Source organism: Drosophila miranda, assembly GCF_003369915.1.
Source record: "Drosophila miranda strain MSH22 chromosome Y unlocalized genomic scaffold, D.miranda_PacBio2.1 Contig_Y2_pilon, whole genome shotgun sequence".
Classification (NCBI taxonomy): Eukaryota; Metazoa; Arthropoda; class Insecta; order Diptera; family Drosophilidae; genus Drosophila; species Drosophila miranda.
This window is the reverse complement of record NW_022881614.1, coordinates 18,996,889-19,023,683: the sequence shown is the minus strand read 5'-3', so window position 1 is coordinate 19,023,683 and position 26,795 is coordinate 18,996,889. Positions and strand designations below refer to the sequence as shown.

At 44.0% G+C, this 26,795-nt stretch overlaps 7 protein-coding genes and 1 pseudogene across 8 annotated transcripts in view; 4 read left to right on the top strand and 4 right to left on the bottom strand.

Annotated features, from left to right (window-relative positions):
* LOC117194183 (monocarboxylate transporter 13-like) overlaps positions 1–20,872 on the top strand; it is a 45,640-nt gene extending 24,768 nt beyond the window's left edge. The window contains exons 1-4 of one of the 2 annotated variants that reach the window (XM_033398840.1): positions 18,718–18,886; positions 18,997–19,121; positions 19,192–19,665; positions 19,730–20,872. In XM_033398840.1, the coding sequence (XP_033254731.1) occupies positions 19,044–19,121; positions 19,192–19,665; positions 19,730–20,572 (1,395 nt within the window). In that variant the 5' untranslated portion in view covers positions 18,718–18,886; positions 18,997–19,043 and the 3' untranslated portion in view covers positions 20,573–20,872. Of the gene's footprint in view, positions 1–18,717; positions 18,887–18,996; positions 19,122–19,191; positions 19,666–19,729 lie in introns of those variants that run through there. The other variant, XM_033398841.1, reaches the window with a different exon arrangement.
* LOC117194184 lies at positions 6,598–9,363 on the top strand. Its single transcript, XM_033398843.1, has 2 exons — positions 6,598–8,040; positions 8,101–9,363. Exon 1 carries the CDS (start codon positions 6,655–6,657, stop codon positions 7,717–7,719), a length of 1,065 nt encoding a protein of 354 aa, XP_033254734.1. The 5' UTR covers positions 6,598–6,654; the 3' UTR covers positions 7,720–8,040; positions 8,101–9,363.
* LOC117194187 lies at positions 9,375–11,379 on the bottom strand (annotated as a pseudogene).
* Positions 11,941–16,204, top strand: LOC117194182. Its single transcript, XM_033398839.1, has 2 exons — positions 11,941–14,865; positions 14,926–16,204. The coding sequence occupies exon 1, from the start codon at positions 11,950–11,952 to the stop codon at positions 13,432–13,434; it is 1,485 nt and encodes a 494-aa protein (XP_033254730.1). The 5' UTR covers positions 11,941–11,949; the 3' UTR covers positions 13,435–14,865; positions 14,926–16,204.
* On the bottom strand, positions 16,216–18,299 carry LOC117194181 (transcription factor grauzone-like). The gene is made up of 4 exons (XM_033398838.1): positions 18,074–18,299; positions 17,052–17,923; positions 16,611–16,992; positions 16,216–16,548 (listed from the first exon to the last, which is right to left on the bottom strand). Exons 1-4 carry the CDS (start codon positions 18,191–18,193, stop codon positions 16,267–16,269), a joined length of 1,656 nt encoding a protein of 551 aa, XP_033254729.1. The 5' UTR covers positions 18,194–18,299; the 3' UTR covers positions 16,216–16,266.
* On the bottom strand, positions 20,861–21,851 carry LOC117194186 (proteasome subunit beta type-6-like). Its single transcript, XM_033398845.1, has 3 exons — positions 21,706–21,851; positions 21,166–21,640; positions 20,861–21,109 (listed from the first exon to the last, which is right to left on the bottom strand). The coding sequence occupies exons 1-3, from the start codon at positions 21,748–21,750 to the stop codon at positions 20,952–20,954; spliced, it is 678 nt and encodes a 225-aa protein (XP_033254736.1). The 5' UTR covers positions 21,751–21,851; the 3' UTR covers positions 20,861–20,951.
* A 54-nt stretch (positions 21,852–21,905) lies between these two features.
* Positions 21,906–23,085, top strand: LOC117194185 (exosome complex exonuclease RRP42-like). The gene is made up of 4 exons (XM_033398844.1): positions 21,906–22,263; positions 22,324–22,489; positions 22,543–22,831; positions 22,886–23,085. The coding sequence occupies exons 1-4, from the start codon at positions 22,052–22,054 to the stop codon at positions 23,065–23,067; spliced, it is 849 nt and encodes a 282-aa protein (XP_033254735.1). The 5' UTR covers positions 21,906–22,051; the 3' UTR covers positions 23,068–23,085.
* On the bottom strand, positions 23,080–24,109 carry LOC117193823 (ER membrane protein complex subunit 7 homolog; the record flags this gene model as incomplete). Its single annotated transcript, XM_033398533.1, has 4 exons — positions 23,080–23,301; positions 23,359–23,487; positions 23,555–23,701; positions 23,774–24,109. Coding segments are annotated over 4 exons (738 nt in total), but the record flags the coding sequence as incomplete, so codon positions are not given.
* Between the last annotated feature and the right edge of the window lie 2,686 nt (positions 24,110–26,795).

The window sequence follows — 26,795 nt, the reverse complement described above, 5'->3', positions numbered from 1 at the left end:
ACGCCGCCGCCTATAATAATTCTGAAGACCCCAACAATTCGGCCTCTGCCGAAGTTCCTCTGCCGCGTTCATCGATAGGTTTCTTTAAGAATTATAATTCTAGATTTAAGCAGTCACATTCTGATATTCAATAAAAGCACTTCGCTAAAGTGAACAGAATCAAAATAATCTTTTATTTTGTCCTTCGAATAAGGATAAAATTAACTTACATGATCCAGAGTACTACAGAAAATACTGCGACCTGATGGAAGCATACGAAGAAAATTCATACATTCGGCATATCACAAGCAATGAACTGGAAGTGGACAAGAAAAAAGAATGGTTCCTGCCTCATTTTGGGGTCTTAAATCCTAACAAGCCCGGCAAGTTGAGAATTGTTTTCGACGCGGCTGCAGAAGTCGATGGAGTGTCGTTAAACTCCATGCTCATGACTGGCCCCGACGGGTATCAATCCTTAACGGACATTCTTATGAGGTTCAGACAGAAACCGATTGGAGTCTGTGCTGACATAGCAGAAATGTTCCACCAAGTCATAATACGAAAGGAGGATCGATGTGCCCAACGCATACTATGGAGGATGAATCCAGGCGACGAGATGAAGGAGTATGAAATGCAGGTCATCACCTTTGGAGCCAAATGTTCACCGGCCTCTGCTCAATATGTGAAAAATAGAAACGCACTTGAATTTAAGGAATCGTATCCAGATGCGGTGAATGCCATTATTAAAAACCATTGTTAGGTATTATATTAATACATATCTATATACGGTCACACCATCCAAGTGAGATAGAATAAAAGAGAATCTTGAAGACAACGCGTGCTTAAGTCTGAGTGTCAATACACTACATAATTGGCGACGAGGATGGGATAAAATGTATTAATATACATACACATGTTAAAAGTGCATATAATATATGAATAGCAACATGACGAAAAATGAAGCACCAACATTCTATCAAATGGCAACAATTGCTGAGTTTTCGCCACACCAAGAAACGTTCTGCATTTGGAAGGAAAAATTCGACATACATTTGTGCGAATTGAATGTGAAAGAGGAAAACACAAAAAAGGCAGTTTTGTTGAAGTCGATCGGTACAGCGGCTTACACTGTACTACATAGTTTGTGCAATCCGGTATCACCCGTATCAAAAGCATACAAAGAATTATGTGAAATTTTAAAAACACACTACACACCACCTACACTCATATTCAGAGAAAGAAAAAAATTTCACATGTCCACAAAAAGTGAAGATGAGACTGTAGCGGAGTGGTATGCTCGAGTTAAACAATTGGCATTGGAATAAAAATTTGGCTCAAATCTGGAAGCGTTTGTATTAAACCAATTTGTGATGAGCCTTCCCAACCCTATATATGAAAGAATATGTGAAGAAGACGAAAATCTAACTCTGGCTGATGCACTCAAGAAGGCGATGATCATGGAGACGAAGATCAGCACAAGGAAGACAGAACACAACGTCAACTACATGCATCAAAAGAACGGGACTAGTCAATGGCAGAGGCAAAGAGGCGAGAACAGAGATCAAGCAAAGAGCAACGGCAGAAGTCATTTCAAGGGCAACCGAAACGTGAGTTACAGAGGCGGCAGAAGCGACGGTGACGGCGACGGCGAAAACGACTGCGACGCTGGCAGAGAAAAGAAGCAGCAGCCATGCACACACTGTGGCTGGCGAAATCATAACTCAAACAATTGCAAGTATAAGGCATGCAAATGTCACAGCTGTGGAAAAACAGGTCACTTGGCGAGCATTTGTAAAAATAAATCAAAAAAATCCGTAAATTATGTATCTCAAACAAAACATGACACCTATTCTGATAATAATTTTGATAATGATAATTATAACTTTTCTATCTATAGCGTTGATACAACCTCAACTAATGGAGTATATTATTTACCTGTAAAAATTGATGGAAACATAACGAAAATTGCTTGCGACACTGGTGCACCGTGCACATTGGTTCCAAAAACATTTTACGAAAGCTTAAATACCAGCAGACCACTTAGAAAATGTCTAGTTCCATATGTAGATTACAATGGAGATTCAATCAAAGTTATTGGTGAGTACGATGCAACGATCGAATATCGAGGTCTAAAAAAACAAATTGTTGTTGTTGTAACCAATGCAGTGAGTCCACCTTTGCTAGGTAGAACATTTTTGAGAGCTTTTAATTTTGAGTTAATGCAGGTGAACAATGTGTACGTAAATGAACCAAATTCTGTAATTACAGAACAGATTAAATCGGAGTTTGCTGAAGTTTTTGAGCCTCGTTTAGGTTCATATACTACGAATACGATATCGTTACTATTAAAAGAAGATGCAAAACCAATATTTTTCAAGCCTAGGTCAGTACCATTAGCATGGAAAGAAAAGATTGAAGTGCAGTTACGAAAATTCATAGATGATGGAATTTTAGAGCAAGTTGTTAGTTCTGAATGGGCAACACCTTTGGTACCGATTTTAAAACCAAACGGTGACATACGAATTTGTGGTGACTATAAGGTTACATTAAACCGGTCTTTGATCGACGTAAAGTATCCACTACCTCGAATAGACGACATTTTTGCAGCGCTTGAAGGGGGTACACTGTATTCAAAACTTGACCTGTCAAATGCTTACAATCAGCTAAATTTAGATGAGCAATCTCAAAATTTGTGTACTTGGAGCACACATATTGGACTATTGAAAGTTAAACGCTTACCATTTGGTATAAAAACTGCAGCAGCTATTTTTCAAAAAACAATGGAAGGGTTGTTTCAGGGTATGCGAGGAGTTGTGGTTTATCAAGATGACATAACAGTTACAGGACGAGATCTTCAAGAACATATTTCAAACCTAAAAGCTGTACTTAGAAAACTGAAATCAGTTGGACTTAAATTAAATGACAAGAAATGTGAGTTCTTTAAATCCAAAATTTGTTACCTAGGATTTTCAATTGACAGGATAGGACTGAGCAAAAACAATGATAGAGTTGCGAGTGTATTGCTTGCACCGGCTCCGGAAAACGTATCACAGCTTAGAGCTTTCATAGGCATGGTAAATTATTATTCAAAGTTTATCAATAATTTCGCTCAGATAATGAGTCCTTTATATGCATTATTAAAGAAAAATACAAAATTTAATTGGACACGCGAATGTCAGAGTGCATATGAAGAGGTAAAGAAAGAAGTAACTTCTGAACAAGTTTTAGTTCACTACAACCCAGATCAACCGTTAGTATTAACGACTGATGCTAGCAGTCATGCAGTTTCAGGTGTTTTATCACATAAATGCAATGAAGATATCAAACCAATAGCATTTGTATCAAGAGCATTATCCAAAAGCGAGCATAATTACAGTACAATCGAGAAAGAGGCCCTGGCTATAGTGTTCTGTGTGAGTAAATTAAGACAGTATCTTTTAGGAAACAAGTTCATCCTTCGAACAGATCACAAACCATTACTAAGCATATTTGGAGACCTGAAAGGACTTCCATTGATGGCCTCTGCACGAATGCAAAGATGGGCACTGACTTTGTCAGGTTTTCAATATACAGTTGAACACATAAAGGGGACCATAAATATAGCAGATGGACTCTCAAGAATGCCTCAATGGGAAACGGCTGTACCAAACGAAGACTATAATTACATACATTTTATACAGTCCGAAAAGGTGTTCAAAATTAGCTTCAAAGAAATAGCTCGTGAAACACGACGTGACCCAATATTATCAAAAGTTTGTGAGGCAATTAACACTGGTTCGAAGACAAGATTAAAAGGCAGCGAGTTTTCTGCCTACATCTCTAAAACAAATGAACTTTCAGTGGAATATGATTGTATCTTATGGGGACACAGAGTAGTAATTCCAACCAAACTGAGACAAGCTATTTTAGCAGAATTTCATGCATCGCATTTGGGAATAGTAAAAACCAAAATGTTAGCACGTTCTTATGTGTGGTGGCCTTGCATGGATTCTGAAATTGAGAAATTAATTCGAGATTGTATTCCTTGTCAGGAACTACAATCAAGTCCAGAAAAGAGTCTGTTAATACCGTGGAAATCCACAGGAAAGGCTTGGAGTCGAGTACACATAGACTTTGCAGGACCAATTAGAGGTTTTCATTTATTGGTTATTATAGATTCTTATACAAAATGGGCAGAAGTATTCAAAACGAAGGAAATAACTTCATTGTTTACTATCAACAAGCCTAGAGAAGTATTTTGTCGATATGGTTTACCAGACGTGTTAGTTAGTGACAATGGACGACAGTTTACTTCTGATGATTTTAAAACGTTTATGAAAAACAATGGTGTTAATCACATTTTTACTGCTCCAGGACATCCAGCGACTAATGGTCAAGCAGAAAATTTTGTAAAGACTGTTAAGAAATCACTATATGCAAACATAAAGGCTAATGAAAGACAAGATTTTAATACAATTTTAAATAGATTTTTGATCGATTACCGAAATACGATTCATTGTACTACGGGCGAATCTCCTGCTAAATTATTTTTTGGTCGTACACTAAAAACAAGATTTTCGTTGTTAAAACCACCTACGGTCGAAAGCATAATAAATAAAAAACAGACTGAGTGTGTTGTAAATCACAAAGGTAGACGAAGCACAGAATTTTTAAAGGGTCAAAAAGTTATGGTTAGGGACTACAAAAATCCTAACAAAGCAAGCTGGACTCAGGCAACTGTAAAACAACAACTGGGCCCGCGTTCGTATTGTTGTATTTTGGCGAACAATAACAGAGAAAAAAAACGTCACCTGGATCAAATTAGAAACCAAAGCACTAACAATCATACATCGCCTAATGCGAAAACACCTGATGTCGAAAGCAATTGTTCAGTAGATGACAATTCCAAAACCAACAATGAACAAATAGTTTCTCAACCAACACCCACCAGGAGAGAGTTGAGACCACGTGAGGCAGGGAAGGTAGTAAAGCGTATTTAACAATAAAATAATATAAAGAAAGGAATTATGAAATCAAATTATGTACAAATTAAACACTGAAACAAATATTAAACAGATTAAGAAGAAAGAAAAATACGAAATCACATAAATTTTATATACGCTAATTAGATTAAGTACACAAATCAAATTGTTATAAGAAAATAGATTTGTAAATGACATGTATATTAAACATCTAAGGAGAGGCGTGTTAGGTATTATATTAATATCTATATACGGTCACACCATCCAAGTGAGATAGAATAAAAGAGAATCTTGAAGACAACGCGTGCTTAAGTCTGAGTGTCAATACACTACAACCATTATGTGGACGATTTGGTGCATTGTTTTTCATCCGAAGAATCGGCTGTGAGAGTCGTGAAGGAGATAGTTGACATTCACAAAAAGGGAGGATTCGAACTGAGAAAGTTTGTGTCCAATTCGAAATTCTTCAACAAGGTTTTTGGTAACGAACAAGTAGCTGAACCCATAACTCTTGATAGGGATGAATCTTCGCATTATCAAAAGGTCCTGGGAATGTACTTGTGTACACGCAGCGACGAATTTGGGTTCTCACTTTCGTTTAACAAAATTGACGCATCAATCTTTTCAGAATCAAGAATACCGTCTAAGCGAGAAGTATTGCGAGTGGTTATGTCTGTGTTTGACCCATTTGGAATTCTAGCCGAATATTCCCTGATCGCTAAACTGCTTCTGCAGTCAATATGGCAAAGGCGAACAGGGTGGGACCAGCCAATTGAGGGCGACGATATAAAGCAATGGAAATGTTGGTTGCGCAGCCTAAGCCAAGCATGCAAGATAAGGATACCCCGATGTTACGCTGAAGAGTTCTTTGGGGATCCAATTGAACTACACATATTTTGCGATGCGAGTGAGTCAGCTTATGCAGGAGTTGGATACTGGCGCATACGTTCGAAATCTGGATGGAAGTCCGCATTTATAATGGGAAAGACCAAGTGTGCCCCAATGAAACTATCGACCATACCCAGGCTCGAGCTACAGGCGGCAGTGCTAGGAACTCGTCTCAGGAAATGTATTCTTGAGGGTCACGACGTCAACCCCAAATGTGTCCACATGTGGTCCGATTCCAAGACTGTCTTAGCATGGATTAAATCAGATCACAGAAAATATAAGCCATATGTAGGACACAGAATTGACGAGATACTTGAAGCCACAAGGTTGGAAGATTGGCATTGGGTGCCTACTAAGGATAACCCGGCAGACTTTGGCACCAAACTCAGATCTGGAACTCGAGAAACCTCCTGGTTGAGAGGCCCTCAATTCCTTCAAGAGGACGCAAGTCAATGGAACCTAGGAACTTCAGACGTTGGTGACACGGAACTGGAACTAAGAAGCAAGTTTACGTTATTAATCAATGAGATGTCTTCAGATGGATCTGTCAATATCGTATTCAGGGAGTTGCTGGAAAGGTTCTTTTCATTTACAAGGCTGATGCGAGTTGTCGCTTTCGTCTACAGGATGTGTGATCGTAAGATCAAACGAAAGGTCTACCTTGATGTAGCTGACATTGAAGAAGCTGTACTCATAGTGATCCGCAATGTACAGGATGTTGCATTTCATGATGAGCGGGGGGGCGCTATTGACTGGACAGTGCATCGAAAAGAACAGGTAGCTGTGGAAGTTGTCTCCGATCATAGACGGAAGAGGAGTGATCCGAATGAATGGGCGTATTAATAACGCATGTTCGGTTGGAGAAGAAACCAGGCGTCCAATATTAATTCCCCAAGGGCATCACGTTACAAAATTGATCGTGCGACATTATCACGAGCTATGGAAACACCAGAATGAAAACACAATTATAGCAGAAATACGCAGAAAGTACCACATACCACACTGCCGACAGGAGGTTCGCCGTGCAGCTAGAAATTGTATGACTTGTAAAATCCAGAGAGCTTCACCAAAAATGCCATTAATGGGACAACTTCCTAAGGACAGACTCTCTCCGTACGCACGCCCATTCTCATATGTTGGAATCGACTATATGGGACCGTTTCTGGTTGTAAGAGGAAGGAGTACCGAGAAACGCTGGATATGTATATTTACATGCCTTACAATAAGAGCAATTCATTTGGAAATTGCCAGGGACCTGACAACAGATATGTGTCTTCGAGTATTGCATAACTTCATGGTGCGGCGCGAAAGACCAGTAAGAATCCGATCTGACAATGGTACCAATTTGGTGGGAGCTGAGCGTGAATTGAAAAGAGAATTACAGGACCTCGATCACACTAGAATAGCGAACGAGTTGTCAACCAAGCAGATCGAATGGCTGTTTAATTGCCCGCTAAGCCCCCATGCAGGTGGGTGCTGGGAAAGATTGGTACGCAGTGTGAAGAGGGCCATAGGACAAGCGCTGCATGACAAAAACCTGAAAGAAGACATACTGTATAGCCTAATGTGTAACGCTGAAAACATAGTAAATTCCAGACCGCTTACACACATTGCTCTGGATAACCCCACAGACAATCCGATAACCCCTAATCACTTTCTTTTAGGTTCTCCCAATTCTAGCCAGACACCACATCCACAAGAGGAGAAGTACCAGCCAACTCGAAAGGAATGGCGCATCGCTCAGCAGATCTCACACTCATTTTGGAACAAGTGGCTCAATGAGTACCTACCAGACCTATGCAGACGGACAAAGTGGCATCACCCAGTGCCACCACTCGCTGAAATGGACATTGTTCTTATCTGTGATAAGAACCTTAATCGATCTCAATGAAAAAAGGGAGTTATTCTAGCAGTCACGCCTGGACGCGACGGACAGGTTCGCTCAGCCACTGTAAAGACGACGGCTGGAGTTCTACACCGCCCAACCTGTATGCTGGCAAAGCTAGACATATTGTGAATCACGAGCGTGCTTGATTCACGGTGGTGGGGATGTTGTCGAGAAATATTAGCTTATATATACTTAGTTTTAAGCAAGGGCACAGATACCCTACATAAAGAAAAAAGAGAGAAGAAAAATGGCCACACTATGAAAAGACAAGAAGGTCACATTAGTTTGAGCAGTCGAAGAAAGAGCGGGGAGAAAAGACGAAGCGTGCGTAGATATATTACCTACATATAAGAATAAAATGTATTAACCTCCTTTTGCAAATAGGAAATAAAACGCAACCAACGCCTAAGATAAGATAAGCGATTGTGTTTTATCCGCAATTCTCACGTTCCTGGACTCAACATCTTTTATTTCGCATCTTGGAAGCCAATGACGCTAGAGTTCTTGGAGTTTGTATGAAGACGGGCAGAGACTCGTGGTGCAAGCACTGAAGTATACTGGACATTGGAGAAGCGACGGAACCCACAAGGAGACGGTCATCTCGCTCGTGGGTGGATAATAAACATTGCAGAACACGAAGGCCAACGTGGGTGCGCAAGTCAGGCAGCTGAAAAAAGCGCACATTTATATGTATGTATGTATGTATGCACATACTGCCATCTCGCTCTAACCAACGAAGTTCTTGCGGGCCAGCAACTAGAGGTTTGAGTGCGCAGTTGGCTGATGAAATCGAGTGAAAATTTCTGGATTGTGGTTTGTTTGCTAAGTGCCAATTTGATTGTTGATTTGGGAAGAGGTTAGTCTGCGGGTGATGATTACCAGAGCAATGAGCAAATTAAGGGTAACGGATGAAATGGACGAGGACAACGTTGAGATGGGAAAAGTGGAAAGAGAAACCGCGCAAGGTGAAGCCTCAAATATGGAGGGGGCCGGGCCCGGCACATCAAAAGAAGCCCAATCACATGGCGTTGTTAACGTTATGATGGAGATGTGGCGCCAAATGCAAGAAGGTCAGCGGGCCAATGCAATGCAAATGCAGCAGTTCCAAATGGAAGTTCTGCGGATGAATCAAATTCAAATGGAAAAAACTAATATACTTCTGCGATCCCTTGGTATTAGTGGAAGGACAACTGGCGAGCCAGGACCACAATCAACCACGGCTGAGCCCTCAGTGATATCAGACGCAGTCCCATCACCCACCACCATCACCCATCACCACCATACGATCTACCGGAGTTTAATGGTGCTCCCGAAGAGTGGCCAATGTTCAACGAAGCTTTCACTATGACCACTGCAGAGTACGGATACAGTGACAGTCAAAATTTGTTACGCCTCCAAAAGGCAATAAAGGGCAAGGCTAGGGAGACCGTTGAATGTTTGCTTATTCACAGTTCTAACGTTTCAAATATGTGCTCGCGCTACCAGATTCGACCTTAATCGCTGATAAGACAGCATCGATGTCCGTTATACCAGTTTGAGATGATCAGAGTGCAATCCGCAAACCGGTTACATCCGGCTGTCCTCCAACAATCGTCAAGCCCCCCTTTACAGGGTATGGGGTTTCAATTAAACATATTACAACACGTTTTTAGCAGCTCTTTGAATTAAATGTACACTTTTATAATGCCACGGAGTGTTATGTCACTTTGTTAACATTCCTCTAAGACTCTGAGACTGTTGGCGGCTGGAGCCACGACAGCAGTGGTCTGATCTACACTGAAGTCCTCCCTGGCCTCGGTGGTCTTTCGCACGCTCGCTGCAATGATCGAATCTTTTTTCCGGCCTCGCACCAAGCGCTGGAGGCGGTGCTCTTCCCACTCCTTGCGATGCACTTTCTTGCGGTGGGCATGCATGTTGGCATTCGAGTTGAAGGTCTGTGTGCAATGCGGACAGGTGTACAGAACTTCGCCCGTATGCGTTGTCAAATGCTCCTAAAAAAAGACGCGAAGGTTCAAAGGCTATCAAACAGAGAAAGACGTTCCCTTGGCTTACCCGCAATTCGTTTGGTCGCTTGAAGGCCTTCTCACACATCGGACACTGGTGATTGCGGGCCGTGTTATGGGTGTACTTGATGTGGTGCTGATGTGCCTGGAGGCTGGGTGAAATCTTGAGGCACAGCTCGCACTGCATCGGCTGTAGGTTCTCGACAGTGTGCATCATTTTGATGTGACGCGCCAGGCCGTATTTGGTGGTTAGTTTGGAGTCGCACAGATGACACTCGATGGTAGCCTGCGGAGCGCCCGTGTGCTCCTCCATGTGGCGAGCGAGAGCCTCCCGTCCACGTATGGACTTGCCGCAAACGTCGCAAATCTTTGCATATAAATTCAAGTGTACGAGCTTAAAATGCTGCAGCATGGTATAATTGGTGGGGAAACTGCAGAATATAATAAAAGATAAATGAAAGGAAAGGAAACTCTCCTCAGGTAGACTCACGTCTTCTCGCAGTTGGTGCATTTCACCTGGCACTGCTCCTTGGGAATGTGCGTTAGTTTGTGTCGTTCGCAGACGACGTCGCTGTAGAAGCTCTTGGAACAATGATCGCACTGGTAGAGACGGCCCTGCGACTTGACGTCGTGCATTCGCATGTGGAGTTCAAGGCTTCGCCTCTGGCCCATTACGCGATCGCAGATTTTGCACTTGAAGAGGTCGGGATCCTCGTGGCGTCGCAGATGATCGACTAGTACGCCGCGCTTTCTGAACTTTCGGTTACAGCAGACGGCGTATCCACACTGATTGTGATTCTCTCGCACATGGACAAGCATCTCCGAGAAACCCTCCATGGGGGCACTGCACACATGACACTGCATCTTGTAGTGTTGCCTGATGTAGTCATTGAACTCGCTCGACTTCTGAAGATTATAGACGAGGGTTTTTTTTGGCTTCTCCGCTAGCCGAACTCGGCCACGACCGCGGCCCCTTCCACGAACCTTTTGATTGATTTTCGGTTTGGGTTCCTTAATATCATCATCTTCCGTGGCACAGCCACTGTGTGACTCAAAGTCTTGCTCCTCCTGATCCTCCAGCACATCAGCTATGGTTAGATCTGCCTCGGGGTACTCAATTTTAATCTCGTTCAAATTGATCTGTTCCAGCACGTTCTGAAATTCTTCGTCACTTGAAGCAGCCCGGGTCTTGCGGGGACGACCCCGCCTGCGCTTCACGGCAGCTGCTACGCTTTGCACGTTCTCATCCTTTACAGTACCGCCATAAACGGCTGCAACTACTGCTGTTGGAGTGGTCTGATTCTCCGTGACGGTCTCCTCTGCCTGCTTTGTTTCCAGTTCGGTCAGGGCTTTGTGGGCATTCTCCACGGTTAAATAGAAGTTGTGAAACAGCAACAATTATTCCCAGCATGATCCGCACACGTAGCCATCGACAGAATCATTAAAAAAAAGCGCAAAATTCATTAGAAATTTAAGTCAAGCCACAGACGGCTCATTCTGTTTTTGTTTACCCGCAACCAAAAGTGTTTTTAAATTATTTGCCTTAATCCGAGCGAGTCAGCTTCGACGGAATCGAACTTTATATTGCTAATGGCGTCGTCCACACGATGAGTGCATAGGAAGCACGGCATTGTGATTCTAAGTGCCAATAATTAACGAAAATGTGTAATAATTCTGAAGACCCCAACAATTCGGCCTCTGCCGAAGTTCCTCTGCCGCGTTCATCGATAGGTTTCTTTAAGAATTATAATTCTAGATTTAAGCAGTCACATTCTGATATTCAATAAAAGCACTTCGCTAAAGTGAACAGAATCAAAATAATCTTTTATTTTGTCCTTCGAATAAGGATAAAATTAACTTACATGATCCAGAGTACTACAGAAAATACTGCGACCTGATGGAAGCATACGAAGAAAATTCATACATTCGGCATATCACAAGCAATGAACTGGAAGTGGACAAGAAAAAAGAATGGTTCCTGCCTCATTTTGGGGTCTTAAATCCTAACAAGCCCGGCAAGTTGAGAATTGTTTTCGACGCGGCTGCAGAAGTCTCTGGATTGTCGTTAAACTCCATGCTCATGACTGGCCCCGACGGGTATCAATCCTTAACGGACATTCTTATGAGGTTCAGACAGAAACCGATTGGAGTCTGTGCTGACATAGCAGAAATGTTCCCCCAAGTCATAATACGAAAGGAGGATCGATGTGCCCAACGCGTACTATGGAGGATGAATCCAGGCGACGAGATGAAGGAGTATGAAATGCAGGTCATCACCTTTGGAGCCAAATGTTCACCGGCCTCTGCTCAATATGTGAAAAATAGAAACGCACTTGAATTTAAGGAATCGTATCCAGATGCGGTGAATGCCATTATTAAAAACCATTATGTGGACGATTTGGTGCATTGTTTTTCATCCGAAGAATCGGCTGTGAGAGTCGTGAAGGAGATAGTTGACATTCACAAAAAGGGAGGATTCGAACTGAGAAAGTTTGTGTCCAATTCGAAATTCTTCAACAAGGTTTTTGGTAACGAACAAGTAGCTGAACCCATAACTCTTGATAGGGATGAATCTTCGCATTATCAAAAGGTCCTGGGAATGTACTTGTGTACACGCAGCGACGAATTTGGGTTCTCACTTTCGTTTAACAAAATTGACGCATCAATCTTTTCAGAATCAAGAATACCGTCTAAGCGAGAAGTATTGCGAGTGGTTATGTCTGTGTTTGACCCATTTGGAATTCTAGCCGAATATTCCCTGATCGCTAAACTGCTTCTGCAGTCAATATGGCAAAGGCGAACAGGGTGGGACCAGCCAATTGAGGGCGACGATATAAAGCAATGGAAATGTTGGTTGCGCAGCCTAAGCCAAGCATGCAAGATAAGGATACCCCGATGTTACGCTGAAGAGGTCTTTGGGGAACCAATTGAACTACACATATTTTGCGATGCGAGTGAGTCAGCTTATGCAGGAGTTGGATACTGGCGCATACGTTCGAAATCTGGATGGAAGTCCGCATTTATAATGGGAAAGACCAAGTGTGCCCCAATGAAACTATCCACCATACCCAGGCTCGAGCTACAGGCGGCAGTGCTAGGAACTCGTCTCAGGAAATGTATTCTTGAGGGTCACGACGTCAACCCCAAATGTGTCCACATGTGGTCCGATTCCAAGACTGTCTTAGCATGGATTAAATCAGATCACAGAAAATATAAGCCATATGTAGGACACAGAATTGACGAGATACTTGAAGCCACAAGGTTGGAAGATTGGCATTGGGTGCCTACTAAGGATAACCCGGCAGACTTTGGCACCAAACTCAGATCTGGAACTCGAGAAACCTCCTGGTTGAGAGGCCCTCAATTCCTTCAAGAGGACGCAAGTCAATGGAACCTAGGAACTTCAGACGTTGGTGACACGGAACTGGAACTAAGAAGCAAGTTTACGTTATTAATCAATGAGATGTCTTCAGATGGATCTGTCAATATCGTATTCAGGGAGTTGCTGGAAAGGTTCTCTTCATTTACAAGGCTGATGCGAGTTGTCGCTTGGGTCTACAGGATGTGTGATCGTAAGATCAAACGAAAGGTCTACCTTGATGTAGCTGACATTGAAGAAGCTGTACTCATAGTGATCCGCAATGTACAGGATGTTGCATTTCATGATGAGCGGGTGGCGCTATTGACTGGACAGTGCATCGAAAAGAACAGGTAGCTGTGGAAGTTGTCTCCGATCATAGACGGAAGAGGAGTGATTCGAATGAATGGGCGTATTAATAACGCATGTTCGGTTGGAGAAGAAACCAGGCGTCCAATATTAATTCCCCAAGGGCATCACGTTACAAAATTGATCGTGCGACATTATCACGAGCTATGGAAACACCAGAATGAAAACACAATTATAGCAGAAATACGCAGAAAGTACCACATACCACACTGCCGACAGGAGGTTCGCCGTGCAGCTAGAAATTGTATGACTTGTAAAATCCAGAGAGCTTCACCAAAAATGCCATTAATGGGACAACTTCCTAAGGACAGACTCTCTCCGTACGCACGCCCATTCTCATATGTTGGAATCTACTATATAGGACCGTTTCTGGTTGTAAGAGGAAGGAGTACCGAGAAACGCTGGATATGCATATTTACATGCCTTACAATAAGAGCAATTCATTTGGAAATTGCCAGGGACCTGACAACAGATATGTGTCTTCGAGTATTGCATAACTTCATGGTGCGGCGCGAAAGACCAGTAAGAATCCGATCTGACAATGGTACCAATTTGGTGGGAGCTGAGCGTGAATTGAAAAGAGAATTACAGGACCTCGATCACACTAGAATAGCGAACGAGTTGTCAAACAAGCAGATCGAATGGCTGTTTAATTGCCCGCTAAGCCCCCATGCAGGTGGGTGCTGGGAAAGATTGGTACGCAGTGTGAAGAGGGCCATAGGACAAGCGCTGCATGACAAAAACCTGAAAGAAGACATACTGTATAGCCTAATGTGTAACGCTGAAAACATAGTAAATTCCAGACCGCTTACACACATTGCTCTGGATAACCCCACAGACAATCCGATAACCCCTAATCACTTTCTTTTAGGTTCTCCCAATTCTAGCCAGACACCACATCCACAAGAGGAGAAGTACCAGCCAACTCGAAAGGAATGGCGCATCGCTCAGCAGATCTCACACTCATTTTGGAACAAGTGGCTCAATGAGTACCTACCAGACCTATGCAGACGGACAAAGTGGCATCACCCAGTGCCACCACTCGCTGAAATGGACATTGTTCTTACCTGTGATAAGAACCTTAATCGATCTCAATGAAAAAAGGGAGTTATTCTAGCAGTCACGCCTGGACGCGACGGACAGGTTCGCTCAGCCACTGTAAAGACGACGGCTGGAGTTCTACACCGCCCAACCTGTATGCTGGCAAAGCTAGACATATTGTGAATCACGAGCGTGCTTGATTCACGGTGGTGGGGATGTTGTCGAGAAATATTAGCTTATATATACTTAGTTTTAAGCAAGGGCACAGATACCCTACATAAAGAAAAAAGAGAGAAGAAAAATGGCCACACTATGAAAAGACAAGAAGGTCACATTAGTTTGAGCAGTCGAAGAAAGAGCGGGGAGAAAAGACGAAGCGTGCGTAGATATATTACCTACATATAAGAATAAAATGTATTAACCTCCTTTTGCAAATAGGAAATAAAACGCAACCAACGCCTAAGATAAGATAAGCGATTGTGTTTTATCCGCAATTCTCACGTTCCTGGACTAAACATCTTTTATTTCGCATCTTGGAAGCCAATGACGCTAGAGTTCTTGGAGTTTGTATGAAGACGGGCAGAGACTCGTGGTGCAAGCACTGAAGTATACTGGACATTGGAGAAGCGACGGAACCCACAAGGAGACGGTCATCTCGCTCGTGGGTGGATAATAAACATTGCAGAACACGAAGGCCAACGTGGGTGCGCAAGTCAGGCAGCTGAAAAAAGCGCACATTTATATGTATGTATGTATGTATGCACATACTGCCATCTCGCTCTAACCAACGAAGTTCTTGCGGGCCAGCAACTAGAGGTTTGAGTGCGCAGTTGGCTGATGAAATCGAGTGAAAATGTCTGGATTGTGGTTTGTTTGCTAAGTGCCAATTTGATTGTTGATTTGGGAAGAGGTTAGTCTGCGGGTGATGATTACCAGAGCAATGAGCAAATTAAGGGTAACGGATGAAATGGACGAGGACAACGTTGAGATGGGAAAAGTGGAAAGAGAAACCGCGCAAGGTGAAGCCTCAAATATGGAGGGGGCCGGGCCCGGCACATCAAAAGAAGCCCAATCACATGGCGTTGTTAACGTTATGATGGAGATGTGGCGCCAAATGCAAGAAGGTCAGCGGGCCAATGCAATGCAAATGCAGCAGTTCCAAATGGAAGTTCTGCGGATGAATCAAATTCAAATGGAAAAAACTAATATACTTCTGCGATCCCTTGGTATTAGTGGAAGGACAACTGGCGAGCCAGGACCACAATCAACCACGGCTGAGCCCTCAGTGATATCAGACGCAGTCCCATCACCAAGGCAACCGGTTCCTTCTCAGGAAACGCAAAGAAAATTGTACGATCTACCGGAGTTTAATGGTGCTCCTGAAGAGTGGCCAATGTTCAACGAAGCTTTCACTATGACCACTGCAGAGTACGGATACAGTGACAGTCAAAATTTGTTACGCCTCCAAAAGGCAATAAAGGGCAAGGCTAGGGAGACCGTTGAATGTTTGCTTATTCACAGTTCTAACGTTTCAAATATGTGCTCGCGCTACCAGATTCGACCTTAATCGCTGATAAGACAGCATCGATGTCCGTTATACCAGTTTGAGATGATCAGAGTGCAATCCGCAAACCGGTTACATCCGGCTGTCCTCCAACAATCGTCAAGCCCCCCTTTACAGGGTATGGGGTTTCAATTAAACATATTACAACACGTTTTTAGCAGCTCTTTGAATTAAATGTACACTTTTATAATGCCACGGAGTGTTATGTCACTTTGTTAACATTCCTCTAAGACTCTGAGACTGTTGGCGGCTGGAGCCACGACAGCAGTGGTCTGATCTACACTGAAGTCCTCCCTGGCCTCGGTGGTCTTTCGCACGCTCGCTGCAATGATCGAATCTTTTTTCCGGCCTCGCACCAAGCGCTGGAGGCGGTGCTCTTCCCACTCCTTGCGATGCACTTTCTTGCGGTGGGCATGCATGTTGGCATTCGAGTTGAAGGTCTGTGTGCAATGCGGACAGGTGTACAGAACTTCGCCCGTATGCGTTGTCAAATGCTCCTAAAAAAAAGACGCGAAGGTTCAAAGGCTATCAAACAGAGAAAGACGTTCCCTTGGCTTACCCGCAATTCGTTTGGTCGCTTGAAGGCCTTCTCACACATCGGACACTGGTGATTGCGGGCCGTGTTATGGGTGTACTTGATGTGGTGCTGATGTGCCTGGAGGCTGGGTGAAATCTTGAGGCACAGCTCGCACTGCATCGGCTGTAGGTTCTCGACAGTGTGCATCATTTTGATGTGACGCGCCAGGCCGTATTTGGTGGTTAGTTTGGAGTCGCACAGATGACACTCGATGGTAGCCTGCGGAGCGCCCGTGTGCTCCTCCATGTGGCGAGCGAGAGCCTCCCGTCCACGTATGGACTTGCCGCAAACGTCGCAAATCTTTGCATATAAATTCAAGTGTACGAGCTTAAAATGCTGCAGCATGGTATAATTGGTGGGGAAACTGCAGAATATAATAAAAGATAAATGAAAGGAAAGGAAACTCTCCTCAGGTAGACTCACGTCTTCTCGCAGTTGGTGCATTTCACCTGGCACTGCTCCTTGGGAATGTGCGTTAGTTTGTGTCGTTCGCAGACGACGTCGCTGTAGAAGCTCTTGGAACAATGATCGCACTGGTAGAGACGGCCCTGCGACTTGACGTCGTGCATTCGCATGTGGAGTTCAAGGCTTCGCCTCTGGCCCATTACGCGATCACAGATTTTGCACTTGAAGAGGTCGCGATCCTCGTGGCGTCGCAGATGATCGACTAGTACGCCGCGCTTTCTGAACTTTCGGTTACAGCAGACGGCATATCCACACTGATTGTGATTCTCTCGCACATGGACAAGCATCTCCGAGAAACCCTCCATGGGGGCACTGCACACATGACACTGCATCTTGTAGTGTTGCCTGATGTAGTCATTGAACTCGCTCGACTTCTGAAGATTATAGACGAGGGTTTTTTTTGGCTTCTCCGCTAGCCGAACTCGGCCACGACCGCGGCCCCTTCCACGAACCTTTTGAGTGATTTTCGGTTTGGGTTCCTTAATATCATCATCTTCCGTGGCACAGCCACTGTGTGACTCAAAGTCTTGCTCCTCCTGATCCTCCAGCACATCAGCTATGGTTAGATCTGCCTCGGGGTACTCAATTTTAATCTCGTTCAAATTGATCTGTTCCAGCACGTTCTGAAATTCTTCGTCACTTGAAGCAGCCCGGGTCTTGCGGGGACGACCCCGCCTGCGCTTCACGGCAGCTGCTACGCTTTGCACGTTCTCATCCTTTACAGTACCGCCATAAACGGCTGCAACTACTGCTGTTGGAGTGGTCTGATTCTCCGTGACGGTCTCCTCTGCCTGCTTTGTTTCCAGTTCGGTCAGGGCTTTGTGGGCATTCTCCACGGTTAAATAGAAGTTGTGAAACAGCAACAATTATTCCCAGCATGATCCGCACACGTAGCCATCGACAGAATCATTAAAAAAAAAGCGCAAAATTCATTAGAAATTTAAGTCAAGCCACAGACGGCTCATTCTGTTTTTGTTTACCCGCAACCAAAAGTGTTTTTCAATTATTTGCCTTAATCCGAGCGAGTCAGCTTCGACGGAATCGAACTTTATATTGCTAATGGCGTCGTCCACACGATGAGTGCATAGGAAGCACGGCATTGTGATTCTAAGTGCCAATAGTTAACGAAAATGTGGTCCAAGTTTTTTATTAAACTAAAAAAATCACTGAATTGTTGAATATAGTGAGACCGTATGTAAAAATCGGAAAAAAACCTGGTGTGTGACCGAGAGAAAAATATGTGTGCATTAGTTAGGTTTTGTGATAATAATAAATTGACTAGTTCTAATCAGCTGCATGGGTGTTGAAGCTATGGGTTCATACTAATTATGTTACGAATTTGATTGCCCAAGAACATAAACAAAACAACTAAAATAAGGTAGATGTCTTATGGCCTTATAACACTAGACTTTGCTAACTTTTCTATGAAAAGAGAGACGAAACGCAAAATTAGTGTTCATAGCTGCCTCTCAACACGTCATTCGAAGAATTAAGACTCTATCTGTGACAAAATGATGATGATGTGACAGCAAAATTGGACCTGAAAAGTGTTACAGATCTGTCTCTGTTTTTTGAGGTGGTCAGTTATCAAACTCTAATGTCATAGGGCTATTAGTATATTTGTTGGCTTGCGAATTAGGTCATACTAATGCCAAACTGAAAATGTCGCTACTTTGGGATTAATTTAAGCAATTTAATTTAATTTGTTAATACGCCGAGCTTTGTTTACGCTATGGCCACGCAGTTTATGAGCAATGAACACTCAAATCATTCACCTTCAGGCGAATAGACGTGTAAGTCCGATTCAGATCAGATGGACTGCTTATCTGAACGCTCTATCAATGCCATAAACAAGACAAACGTTTTTCATATATGCTTATCTTCACTGTTTTCGTATTTTCAGCTGCTAAAGCCATTATATTAGCCAACTCGGAGAGTATTTAGCCAGAGATGGATGTGCAAACAAGTCGTGTTGTTCCAGACGGTGGCTGGGGATGGGTTGTGGTGGCAGCTGTGGCCGTCATCAATGTAAGCAATCGTCAACTGCGTTTTAAAATTTAAATTAAACTAATCCATTGTTCGTTCTTCGCCTTCACAGATGACGAATCAGTCAATATTGTCCGTATTTGGTCAACTTTTTGTGGGTGAGCTGCGTCAGATGAATGAGGACACCTTTACATCGGCGCTAATTACGAATTTAAACAGCTTGGCCTTGAACTTCTCGGGCTTGTTCGTTGGGCTGGCTATCAAGAGCTTTAAGCCGCGCAATGTGGCAGCCACCGGTTGCGTTTTGGTCTCCTTTGGCATGGCGCTGTGCTCGTTTGCCACAGAGAGTTGGCATTTTATCGTCGGCTACAGCTTCTTTGTGGGCTTCGGCCTGGGACTTATTTCGCCTTCCACATTTATGGCCATCAATTCCTACTTCAGCAACAAGCGGGGCCGTGCCGTGGGCGTCTCCCTGGCTGGTGCTGGCGTTGAACAAGTGCTCATACCTCAAGTTGTACGATATTTCCTGGATAACCACGGCTTTCGTTTTGCAGTCCTGGCTATGTCTGCGCTTTCCCTGACCGGGGTACGTCTTTAACGACAATTTCAATCCAATCGTAAATTAAATCCAGTTATACTCTTCGTTCTAGCTCTTTGGTGCCATGTTTTTGAAACCCCTGAATCCTCCCGTCAAACACAATAACCGCCGACATATTCGCCTTCTGGCCGAAACGGATGGGGAGAGTGGACAATTGAGCCCCTTGCAGATTGTCGTTGTAGCGACCCAAAGCAAGACGGATGAAGCCCAGTCAAAGAGCGAGTCCCTGTGCCGACGAATGGGTAACCGCTTGGTCCAAGCCATGGACTTGGAACTCCTTAAGGACGCTGTGTTCTGGAGCATCATTGTTGGCATGGCGCTGGTCTACACGGCCACCATCAACTTTACCATGATCTATCCCGACTTTCTCGGCCAGACAGCTGGTCTGAATAGCACAGCGGTGGCCTTCTGCATGTCCGTGGTGGCTGGTGCCGATATCGTATGTCGCCTGCTGCCCTGCATTACGGATCACCTAAGGATACCCTACCGAGTGGTGTTCCTGCTCGGTACTGCTGGACTACTCTTTGCGCGTCTCGTACTGGCGGAGAGTCAAGACCTGGGCGTCATAATTGCCATGTCCATACTGATGGGAATGATGAAGTCTGCCACGGTGATCAACAACAATCTCACCATATCGGCGCACTGTCGCTCGGATAAGTTGGCCGGCGGCCTTGGGCTGAGCATGATGTCAAAGGGCGTGATTGTCATAACAGTGGGACAACTGCTTGGATGGGTACGCGACTACGCCGACTCTTATGTCATCTGCCTGTACGCCCAGATTGTGCTGCTGCTAGTAGTGGTCCTGGCCTGGGCACCGGAGATTTATTACCGTTTCCGCATGCAGAAACGTACATGGAGACGACACTTGATGCCGCCGAAGAGGGTGCCAAACTGAACTCTTGAATCTCGTGGGATTGGTTAGGATAGGGGATGGGGCATTTATGATGTGATAATCGACGCTGTGAAATAGCTTCGAAAGTGATCCACTCTTTGTGTGTCCTGGTGGCTATTCCAAAGCGTCGATGGATGGATAGTATTCGGGTTGTGAGCATAGACCAGGGCCATGTGCGCTATGTATTAGGATTAAGGCTTTTTTCGACTATTTATTATATTACCATTAGCACTCAGAGACTTAACTTTTGTACTGCCGCAAGAGCCAAAACAAAAACACAAATAAAATTACATATGACAAAAACCAAATTTTATTTTTCTGACGACCGTTTTCAACGCCCTCAAAGCAGATCTAACTTTAATTTTCAATCCATTCTATTCGACTATTGGGCGAGAATAGCACTGCTGCCAGTGCCCGATATCTCGGACTCGCCCGATTCGGTGTTATAGAACAGACGACGCTCCACACCCTCTTTGGTGATGATGCCAACGCGCACCACACCGCCAGAGCTTCCATCGTGATAGATGGCATGTTGAACCGCTAAGAGGGTGAAATATGATTAATTCCAATTTGTATGGAAGTCCTATGCTGCTTACCTGTCTTGACAAATTTCACACACTCCTCTTTGCTCATACCCTCGTGGAAATGCTCTCGGACGTATCCGTAAATGAAACTGGATCCCGATCCGCCAATGGTGCAGGGCTCGTGGGTCAGCATGCCACCCAATGGGATGCTAAACACCTGACCACCGCGCTGCTCATCCCAGCCAGCAACAATGATTCCAGCCAGCAGGGAGTCGCGATAGTTGTAGCAGTAGTTACGGAACTCTGAGGCAGCCTCAAAGACCAGGGCATCCTTGCTGGTCTGGTTCTCGTGATAGTTCAGCGAGTAGGCCACAATATCTGCGATGGCCTGGGTATCGGCGGCAGAGCCACTACGGCAGCAGTAAATTTTGTCTGTGATTTGAGTCAGCTTGTCGGTGACACGATTGGCCACATACGGTCCGGAGCTGGTACGGGAATCAGCTCCAATCACAACTCCTCCGTCGAATTCGACGGCCATGATTGTGGTCTGCAAATGTTTGAAGGAACGTTAAGTTATTACGAGCCTTGGGTTAAACTCGGGTTGGTACTTACGCCAGTGCTGACGGGTGTATCGGTAAAGTCCATCTCGTAAACCATTTTTGTTGTTTATCTAGTTCTTACAATTCAATTTACAATTCAATTCTTTTTGTAGAAAAAAGCGGCACGAAATGACTGGCTTGGTTTTGACAAGTGGTGCTAGATGTGCGATAGTCACGCGCGATATCTATTTACTTACGGCTATCGATAGCAGCAGTGGCACATGTTTGTTTTGGTTGAGTTTTAAAATAATTTTGGACTTTTGATTTTGATTATGGCGTACGTTGCACTTAGCGAGGCCGAGAAAACGTTTATATTGCATGCATATTGCCAGCAGTAATGGGTCCTGTAATCAATGTGAATGGTCCTATGCCAGGAGGATTTTCGCTGCGATGGGCAGTCTCGTCGGGATTACCGGCCCATGGAGCTGGAGACTGGGCTGGTGAGCAACGCGAGTGGATCGGCTCGTCTCCGCTTAGCCAACACGGACATCCTCGTGGGCATCAAGACAGAAATCGATGTGCCCGATCCCTTGACTCCGGAGTTCGGTAAACTCGAGTTCTTTGTGGATTGGTACGTTCAGCTATAGCTGTGCTATACTCCGACTGCAATATACATCTGTTATCTTTCCAGCTCTGCTAATGCCACGCCAGAGTTTGAGGGTCGCGGCGGCTCAGACCTGGCCCAGGAGCTGGTGCTCGCTCTGGAAAATGCCTACGAATCCCCTTTAGCCTTTGACTATCGCACATTGTGCCTTATACCGGGTCAGCAGTGCTGGAAGCTCTATATTGACATCTTGGTATGTAAATGCTGGTTCCCCATGTCCTTGTTTTATGTAGCTTTTATTTGTAGATACTCGAGTGCGGTGGAAATCTTCACGACGCCGTTTCCCTGGCCGCCAAGGCAGCGTTGCACAACACAAAACTGCCGCGAGTAACTGCCTCCCTATTGGATGCCGGCGTCACGGATCTCATTATATCAGACAATCCGTACGACTGCACACGACTAACCATTGATACGGTTCCCCTGCTGATCACTGTGTGCAAAATCGGCGACTATTGCCTTGTTGATCCCTCAGCGGAGGAGGAGGCTTGCAGCACTGTCAGCATAGTTGTATCCGTATCGATGCGGAATGGAGAAGGTAAGATGCAGACTAGCCCAATCTTACGAGACTCTTGCTAATAAATACTGGCAGCCTTCCTTTCCGGCTCCCACATGACTGGCGGCGGCGCTATGCACAGAGATACCATGCGCAATTGCCTGAATCTCGGTCTGTCGATTGGCGAACAACTGAACACGCTGCTCGCAAAGGTGCTGAAGCAGGAGGAGGAGCGCGTGGGACCTAAGCGGCCCAAGACGGTTGGATTTCTTAAATAAAAGATCGTTGAATTGGTATGAAAATGTTGTATTTTGCTCGAACTGACATTGACTATTACTCGAGTGCGGGCTGGCTCTTTAAACTTATATTTAATTCAACATGAACACTTATTGATCTTTACGCTTCTTCGTCTGCTTGCTGGCTGGAAGCGGCTTCTTCTCCTTGGGCTCGGGCTGTTTACCCGTCAGAAATGATGTTAACATCTCGCTGATCTCGGGCATATCGTTGGTCATCTGTAAAGCAAATGGATTGCATCAGTAATATCAATTTGAACAATGCATTTTAGTTACCTTGGGGAACTGCAAGTTGTCAATCTCTTTCTTAGTTTCGGGGTCATTGATCATCTTGGGCAGCACCAGCATGAGCAACAAAGGAAGAACCATCATCAGCACCATGGGGCTGAACATAAAGTCGGTTATCTGCAGGAAAATATGAATAAAATAAAATATATGGTTCTCTTCAACTCTGGCCTTTATCGCTACCCACCTTCCACTGCTCTCGTGTCTGGAAATACTTGAATGGCATCAGTGGCTTCATTCTCAGAGGGTAGGCCACCTGCATGATTTGCGCTGGCTGGACAAAGTTCACCTTGCGCGCACGGAACTTTCCCTTGGGATTGATTTCCACGCGAACCTAAAAAAATATTGTATTGGACTCGTTACAGCATGGAATGTCTATTAGGTCTACAGGTACAGTAGTACTCACAGGCTCGTAGAACACATCAGGATGATGGACGTCCAGCACATAGCTGCCGGAAGGGACTCCGCTGATGATGAACTGGACATCTTCGCGCACGAAACCCTTGTACTCGCCATCATTGATGGTTATTGTCACATCCACTTGCCATTTATTCTCATCTTTATTTAGGGCACCGCCTGCACCTTGCCCTGGTCCCAGAATAGTGTCTGGTGGAGAAACTCGACCTTCGATTGTGTACAGTAATATTTTTTTCACATACAACTTTGTCGCAGGGTTGTCAGCTAGAGCTGAAGAAACATCGATGTTAACATTGATGTCATCGATGTTTTGGCTTACATTAGATTACCACTAGCAGCATGTTATAGGCTATATTTCCACGATTATTAAACTGTTTGATCTAATGATAAAATTTTTTTAAAGTACTTGCTTGAAGGATTTATTTTTTCTCCTTTTCCCTCATCCAAATTTATTACGCTCCTAGTAATAAGTGGTGATAGTTGACAGGCAGAACAGGGATAAATCGAACAAGCAATATTTGTTTCTCGTCTTATTCCTGAGGCTACAACGGAGGATGTTAAACAACATCTTGCCGCTAAAATTAACACTTCGCCTGTTGATATAGTTGTGACTAAATTTACATTTAAACATAAGCGCAACATATCATCCTTTAAAATTCTTCTCCCTGATTCTTTACTATCCTGTTCTCTAGAACCGTCAATATGGCCTGAGCATACAATTGTGCATGAGTTCCTTCTCAAAGATTCGAACTCGAATCCAAGAATTACCGAACATGCTCCAAAAAACTGATGTACTATTTTTCCATTCACTATCAGAACGTTCGCAGTTTGCTGGGAAAGTTGCGTCAAATTCATACTAATAGCGCGTCCTTTGATTTCGATGCCATCGCGTTTACCGAAACCTGGCTTAACTCCTCTGTCAATGATCACGAAATTTTCATTGATAGTTACACTATTTATAGAATGGACCGCCCATCTTTTGCAGGTGGGGTTCTGATTGCAGTTAAATCTGTTTTCTCATCTGAGTTATTCCCATTCAATAACATTCATGGAATAGAATTTGTTGCAGTCAAAGTTCGTGTTGGCTCCGCATTTTTCTATTTAACCTGCTCTTACATTCCTCCCAGGTCTGATGCTGAGCTTTACTTACACCACCTTTCAGCAATTAATAATGTTGTTTCTACATTAGGGTGCAATGATCGAATTATTGTCATGGGGGACTTTAACCTCCCATTTCTTTCTTGGCTGCCTTGTAATGACGCTAACCTGTTGTTTCCCAATTGCCATAATGACTTTATCAATGGGCTAACGGATATTTCCCTTGTCCAAATTAATGCCGTTAAAAACATTAGGGACAGACTTCTTGACCTCGTTTTTGTTAACGATGGTTCTCTTGCTACTGTATCTAGAGCAAGCCCAATATCTCTCCCTGAAGATCCTTACCATCCAACTTTGTTGATATCACTGGAGTGTACACAATCTGGAGGTGCTGACAGTTCCATGGCTCCTTGTCACATAAAGTGTTTTCGCAAAACAAACTTTATCGATTTAGATCTACATCTCTCGCGTGTTGATTGGTCGTTTCTTTATTCATTACCGAACATAGATGCAACTGTTAACTCGTTTTATAGTTCTATTTACTCCGCCCTTAATACGTTTGTTCCAGATATCACTGTACCTGTATCGTCCAAGCCTCCCTGGTTCTCCAAGTATTTGTCATACTTAAAAAATAATAAATCCCGGCTCTATAAAAAGTACCAGAAGTCGGGCTCCACGTTGGCCTTAGCTCTATACTCCTCCGCTCGCTCTCTGTTCCTTGCCGTCAATAGTCAGTGTTATAATCATTACCTTTCACAATGTTGTAGTAACTTTCGTAGTGATCCTAAAAAATTCTATTCGTTCGTTAATTCTAAGCGCAAGTCAAACGTTTTTCCTCCGTCCCTTCATTATCAGAACAAAACAGAAGCTTCTGCTGTTGGTATTGCAAATTTATTCGCTAACTTTTTCCAAACAACGTACTCGTCTCATATTTACAACGCATCCACTCCGTATCCGTACCAGCTACCTCAAGCTAACAGCATTTTTCTGCCCTTTTTCGAGGAAAGCGTTGTTCTGGAAGGTTTGTCATCTATGGACATATCGTTTTCTGCGGGTCCAGATAAAGTACCAAGTTGCATCTTAAAACACTGTGCCCAGTCCCTTTGCAAACCCTTGACCTTTCTCTTCAACCTCTCCTTGGAACAGTCTTGTCTCCCAGTAATTTGGAATGAGTCCTAATCATTCCGCTTCACAAAAAAGGTTCAAGATCAAACATTGAAAACTATCGTGGTATCGCAAAGCTTTCCGCCATCCCGAAGCTTCTTGAGTTCCTGGTCACCCGGCAACTGCAACATCTTTGTTGCAGCTTGATATCTCCGTCGCAACACGGTTTTTTCAGACATCGTTCAACATCGACTAACCTTCTTGAGTTTTCTAACCTAATCCACCGTGGTTTTCAAATTGGTTTGCAGACGGATGTAGTTTTTACGGACTTCAGCAAGGCATTCGATTCTGTGAACCATGCTCTGCTTATTCAAAAGCTCTCTTTATTAGGGTTCCCAACGAATCTTCTAGATTGGATTTTGTCCTATCTCTCTAACCGTACTCAACGTGTTTTGTTTTCTAACGTGTTGTCAAATACTGTTAATGTTACTTCAGGTGTGCCACAGGGAAGTCATCTGGGCCCGCTTCTGTTTATTTTATTTGTGAACGACCTTCCTCAAGTTATAACATACTCTACTACACTAATGTATGCTGATGATGTCAAAATCTGTCTTTCTTACTCTGATTGGTATTTGCACACACGCCTTCAACTTGATCTAAGTGAACTACTATTGTGGTGTTCAACTAATCTTCTTTTTCTGAACCTTTCCAAATGCAAACTTATGACATTTTACCGTCGCGCTCCTCATTTTGTCTCATATGTTCTAGGAAATCATGTCCTTGAGCGAATTTCGAGTTCAAATGACCTC